Genomic DNA, 6,829 nt, shown 5'->3' on the forward strand with positions numbered 1-6,829 from the left:
TTCGAATGGGTGGGCTGGGGTCTCCTGTGTGTGACTCTTGAATGGCCTTCTCACCTTGGGGGGGCTGCAGGGGGGGCAGGGTTAATCTTTCCGTGTCTCTCTTGCTCTTAGTGAACCTGTTTATTTCTCACACCACACACACAACACACACAACACACACACACACACACACCCCACACACACACACACACACCGTGCTCCAGCAGTCACTCTGAGAGAGGGTGGGGGACACACAGACATGCAGAAATCTCTTTCCAGCACCTGAAAAGAGCTTTGAATGTTCCCATCCCCCCATTTCCCCCCGTTTTATAAACATGGGAAGAGATTTGTCGGGTACAGCTTTGCCATCATTCTTTCCTAACTCTGAATATCATATTATTCTTTTTTACTTTTTGAACATGCAAACAACCAAAATTTACATGAAATCCCTGAGGCCAGACAAGTAAATCTACTTATGAGATATCAATATTTTGCTGATGATCTAATATCCTGTACACATTACATATACTGTACATAAGAACCCAACCCAGCCTTTAGCTTCTCCTGTTTGTATACATAGGATACCACAATGCCAGAAATGTTACTTTAAAGATTTATATCTACAATATGAAACTAAATTAAGTAACAGTACCTGTATTTTATTGCTGTATTTTATTAGCTAGTACAGGCTGCCATCTATAGCACTGACTGGAACATGGGTGCAATGGGGGCAAATTTTAACTTGGGCCCCCTAAAGAAGACACATCCGTCTTCTTTTTTAGTTTTATTGTTTGCACAGAGACCCAGAAACCAACATATACTGAAGCACTACCTGACCCTGGGTTTTCTGTCTGTCAGTTCATGGTAGTTTGATGAGACATAATTCATTTTTATATTTAATTTTGGTGCATTTCCCCTATGTGATAGTAATAATAGTATATAAGAAGCACCACGTTAGCACAATATAGCAACTAGTTTTGACACAGGGCCACAACATTATGTAACAATATAGTTGTTGCTGTACCTTAGTGGTGCAAAGACAAGGTTGCAAGTAATCAAATTACCAAAAAACAATCAACACATAGGGAACCTGGGGCTTTAGGGGGCCCAGGGGAGTTGCTCACTTAGCCAACCTTCTAATCCCGTCTTGAGTACAGGAGGTCTGATATTCAATTACAGAAATGACCCAATCCATTTTAAATAAAATTCCATGGAGTAACGGTTCAGCTGACACTTCTCAGCGACAGTTATGGGACGTTTTCTTGTCCTCTCACAATATCTGATATGTTGGCTCCACCTTTGCTCAAAGGTGTCTTCGTCATCTTGTGTTACCAGTGCTGTTAACCTCTGTGTGACCGCAGCAGCATCCTTGCACCCCCTTCAGCACCCTATCTTCCCTGCATGGTGTTCTTGGTCGGGAGGGCGTTACTGAGGAGCTAGGGTGCTAACAGGGGGGACGAGGGGAAGGCTGTCCTGCAGTGTCAAAGGTCCTGTCAGGGGCCACCCCTGGCCTATTCAGAAAGACGTCACCCAGCACATTCTTCACAATGTTAACATTCTCCCAAATTCTCAACATTTACTTACAATGGATGACTGCGCTCAGCCCAGCTATTATGTGCAAAGTCAAATCTGAACGGCCAACTTATGGTAAGTCATCTTGTCAATATAATCATGACATGGCCCCTCGTTGCACCCTCATAATCCCATATAGACTGTCTATTACGGCTCAGTTTAGCTGTCAATCACAGCATGTAATCTGGCAAGGAGTCGGTGAGGGATTGAGACTTCTGTGAAGGATTTATAAGCAGGCAGGTGTTATATCTGTTATTTTGGTATACATGAGTTCTATCTGTGAGACTCAGATGCTGTCTTCGGTGCAAGAGAGTTTTCAGGGTCTTGGCCACAGGTGTTTTTTTTGCATGTTTGTCCACTTCTGTGACGGTATGTTTGTGTGTGAGAGAAAAGTAGAATCAAACAGAGAGAATGTGCTGTGGTTGCTTTGTGCTGGTGGTTTAAGGAGCCTGGGAGCAGAGTCGGGGGTCTTGTTATAAATTAGCGTCTGACCCCTGTCTTTGTGTGGCCCCTAGGAAGGCCTGACGAAGGCCCCAGCCCAAACCTCAGTGAGAACGGCCCTTGTGAAGAGTCTCTTTCAGGGGTGTCACTGCGCGATGAATTGGCCAGGAGAAGCATGTTTATAGACTGTGTAAAGGAGTGCGTCTTTGTGGGAGAATGTCACTGACACTGTTACAGTTTGCCTGAATGAACTGTGATGACGAGGCTAATAGGGCCCCCACCGAGGGTGAGGGTCAGCGAATGTGGGGGGCCCCCCAAGCTCGGGACCCCCCACCCTCAGGCCCCTTTCACGCCCAGTAGCTGTAGCTAATGTTGCAATTCTTCGTTCCCCTCCACAAAGGCCAAGGAAAAAAGTCAACTTTCACACCATCGGGTCACCATGAGTGCTTTAGGAAATGATCGTGTAAACAGAGTGTTACCTTCTGACCTGTGGCTGATACCTTGGAGCAGCAGACAAAACAGCCAGGCTGCGGGTATTAGACATGGCTGTTAGCGAGATAAAGCTACAGGACACAGAGGAGGAAGACCTCCAGGCTCTGGAGAAACACATACATTCATCTTATCTTTTTTATATCCATGTTTTTTCATTGTCTGATCTGCACATGCACAGACTACTGACCAAAACTCAGTTTCATTTACTTTTGCTTGTATTCTTCACTCACAACAGCAGATGTGGTAAATTCTCCATTAGCTCAAGGAATACACGAGTTCCCACGCCTATAACAACTGCACTGACGCCTGTGTACAGCCGTTTTACTGCCCTCTATTCAAGCCAATAGGATAAACTGGCCACTAACCCTGTTTGAATAGAGCTGAGTCTCTTAGCACCAGGATGTAAGGTCATTAATGACATCAGTGCCAGTTTGAGTGTATAAATGAGCTACTGCACACACATACACCAAAATCTGTATAACTGTTAGCATGGGATTACTACAGTTTTAGTATTTAGCTCAGAATCTTGCCCATAGTGATATTCAGTGAGCGGTGCACACAGACGCTGTGTCCAGAGGCTGATGGAAGTTAAAGCAAAACTTTTGTTTATCAGAATTCTATCTTGAGAAAGGTTTTTGACAAATACGACAAGGTCAATTATATTTCAACGTCCGTGCAGTTGTTGGGTCTGCGAGGGTATTTGTGACATACATATTTCATCAGCTGCTCATGTCTGCAAGCGTCCATACACACACCTACAAGATGTACCTGTCTGGAGTCAATCAAGGCACATAAATATATTTCTCTTGCATACCAACCCAAGCATCTCATTATTTCTGTTTGGCCCCACTTAAAATAATGTTTGATGCTACTGCCATCAAACTAAAGGCCTTATGTGTGAGTAGAGCTGAAACAATAAGTCAGTAAATCAATTAGTTGATCTGCAGAAAAACAAAAATGATTCACTGGTTCCAGATCCTCAAATGTGATGTTTTGCTGCTTTTCTTTTTCTATAACAGTAACATTTGGACTTAACTATCTTTGGACCACTGGTTGAACAAACAAGTGATTCGAAGATGTCAAATTGCAATCTGGAATGTATTAAAATCTTCTGATATTTAGACTGTTCATTGATGATTGATACTAGAGACAATAACTGCTATTAGCGTCTCAAATTGCTCCTACGATCCAAATCATTCAAATAATGGATAAAAATGGTCGCTCTCATTTTGAAGAGTTACTCCTGCTAAGCTGCAGGAGAGAATGAAGCACATGTCCACCATAAAGATGGAACAGCCTTGCAAATTAATTATTGCATCAATCATAACCATGAAACATTTTGGTTATTGGATATTTTAGAGATTAAACTTTATCCCATATTTCTATTGACCCCTCTTGAAAATCCTATTGGTTAGGAAGATGATCTAGTTTAATATAATGGGATGTCAAAGTTACATACTCTCTATTTAATATAATAGCTGTGTTCCCCGCCTCCTTACTCCAGTCACCTTCGCCTCCCTGCCATTCCCTGTCTCCGCCTCATAGAGAAGAAGTGGCCATGCTTTACGACAGCCGCCCAGAGCTGAGACCCACCACTAAGAAGAGGCTCCTTCTCTCTTTACGGCCCCATAAATATATTGTTATCTAGGCCTGGGAAGTCCACGGTGAGATTTATCCACACGGTTAGTGGAGATAGCGAGCCAAGCATCCTGAATCATTAATTACACAAGAGGCTGCGCTGCGTCCACCTTAATTTCCTATCTGGGCTCTGTAGAGAGCCACTTTTAAGTAGGTGATGAGGCATAGGAGTTAATTATATGTCGCTTAGGTGCGTTCTTTTTTTTTTTTTTTTTTTTAAAGTACTGGGATGCTGGCGCTATGGTGAGGTTCTGGAGATTTGGAAGCAGTCCATGATAAAGAGGATCTATACTCTATGAATCCTCTGACGTTATATTCTCTGGTTTAAAAAGGCAATGCATGCAGTGCATTAAAAACATTTGCAAGACAAGAGACCATAAATAAAATGTGTCGGATTAAATACCCTTAGGAGGCACCAAAAAAGCACAACCAAGAGACTTTAGTTCCACTCTGAAGCAGTCAAGATGTACAAGTCTGTCTCTGACTCTCAGTTTAAACCCATAAGCCCACGAACAAATCTACAGAGTCAGTTGATCTTATCTTCCTCTGAGGCAGCTGCCACCATGTCACTGCTGGGTGCAGGACCAACACAAAGAATATCTTGAGCATTCATCTCTCTGGGGTTGGGGCTGGTTCACTCTCCCTTTGATCAATTCAGTAAAGTGAATTTTCTTTGCCATCAAAGCAGATTATCAAAGGAAATTATCAAGATTTATTAATTTAATTGTGGTGTCAGCTGAGAATTAACTGATCTGAAAGCATGTTTACTTGAACCCCTAGCATGCATTCGGAAACATGAAGAGCAGACAAGTCCCAGAAGATGAACATAAATTGGTGCAGGGATTACATGTCCTCTGAGTTGTTTCAAGCTCTCATTCATTTGTTTTTGTGTGAATAGTGAAAACCACAAACATGTTGAAATATATGACTTAGATATGCATAAATTGTGGTGTCCAGCAGGCGAATATAGTAATATTATAATGACATAGTTGGGACATACCATTTTTCCAGATTTTTTTAAGATTACAAGCTGTTTAAACATCCTCCTCACCTATAAATCCCCCTGTCTTCTTGAAAATGTGCATTTAACATTCCATGTTTGTATCATTTTCTCTATTTGTATCTACAAAAAGTCCCTGCCCTGCTCTGTAAAGGTGAAAATGTTCTAATCAAGTGTCTCAGACCACCAGGTGGTGCTGTGGCCCTCATGAACTAAATACCCTGAGGTCAGGGGAATCATCAAATGACAGCTTGAAAAGCCAAGTCAAAGACTAATGATAATGTTGGTCAAGACATTCAGGATGTTTAGTGTTATTTAAAATGTATGTTTAGAACTTGAGGTTATTATGAATCATTAGTTTGAGCTGCCAGATCTGCCAGCACCCGTCACATGTTTAAAACATCTCCACTGACAAATGCTTGTGATGTTTTCCAGGATCACGGACCAGCGGTTTGAGAGGTTGCCATATTTCGTCTTTGGGGACTTTAACTTCAGGTTGGACTCGAAGCAGGTTATTGAGGTGAGTGTTTTTGTATTACACCTGACAAATTAGTGATGGAAGACTAATTGTGAAGATTATCTGGCCGAAATTTGTATGCCAATATACTATAAAGACGTGGTTAAGTACTATCAAACTCATGGTAATATAAAATGTGTGTGTGCCTGCGTTTGTGTGTATTAGAGAGAGACTGCAATATAGTAAAAGTGGTTTTAGTAGCCCACTGTCTCTTTAGAGTTATGACTCATTAAACGCTTCACTGTTGCTGGCCCAGCTGTGTTTGCCAACTGAGCCTCCAAGTGCATTGTTATGTTATGGTGCCATTCACTGCTCTTTCTCTCTCCCTTCCTCTCCTGCTCCCTCCCTCCCCTCTTTCTTCCTCCTCCTCCCCTCCTTTTCTTGGTGCAAATGAGGCCAGTGAGAGCCAAGGTAGCGCAGTCATTCAGCATTCTCCATGAGGAGATGGGGGGGCTTAGTGGCATAACAAGTCATAAAGGCCCATCGCAGACAGTGGTGTCCTATGATAACAGAGTGGGAGAGCCACTTGTTGGCCGATCTTCTCCCTCCTCTCCAGCACAATGGCCCTCGAATCAGTGGGCCTGTTCAAGGTGTGGGTATTGTTCATTCCAAGCAGAACCCCATTCAGGGGAGAAGGGAAGAGGAGGAAAGGCTTTCTGAATGGAGGTTTTTTTTTTGCTCAAATGACTTAGGAAGGACTTTACTCTGTGTGGCACACAAGAAGAAACCTTTTGTAGTTTAGTCATCCAGCCACTAGGGGAGCACTAAATCACCGTCCCCTCTAGAGTGGCCAGCTAAGTGGGATCAGCAATCTATCAGGGGCATTGATTGATTTGATTGCCTTAAAGTTTGTGCAGTACATTTGATTTTGGATCTGTAATTGGGTCACATTAACTGCCTGATCATGTGCAGATGCGTTGCTTTGGAGATAATAAATCCACAGACAGCATCCACAACAGCAGATGTGCAAACACTGAGGCTATTCAGAAGGCAACTTGCAATTAAATGTCACCTGACACACATTTAGTTCGCCACAGTCATTGTATATCGATGATAGGCTGTTTTATATCTTATCAGCATTGCTGCGATAAAAGACGGTGTGTTCCACAAATTAACTGTGGTTTTATAAGAAGGTTGTGTATTCGATGCCAATACGGGCAGGCAACATCATCTCACCTGACTTTGTTTGA

At 42.6% G+C, this 6,829-nt stretch overlaps 1 protein-coding gene across 1 annotated transcript in view; it reads left to right on the forward strand.

Annotated features, from left to right (window-relative positions):
- Window positions 1–6,829, forward strand: part of LOC118329499 (inositol polyphosphate-5-phosphatase A) — a gene marked incomplete in the record, with an annotated part of 110,765 nt that overhangs the window by 71,232 nt on the left and 32,704 nt on the right. Inside the window, 1 exon segment of the mRNA XM_035663716.1 lies at window positions 5,558–5,642. Coding sequence (XP_035519609.1) covers window positions 5,558–5,642 — 85 coding nt within the window.

The sequence above is a fragment of the Morone saxatilis genome, unplaced genomic scaffold, assembly GCF_004916995.1.
Source record: "Morone saxatilis isolate NCDOM2014 unplaced genomic scaffold, NCSU_SB_2.0 Contig19, whole genome shotgun sequence".
Classification (NCBI taxonomy): domain Eukaryota; kingdom Metazoa; phylum Chordata; class Actinopteri; family Moronidae; genus Morone; species Morone saxatilis.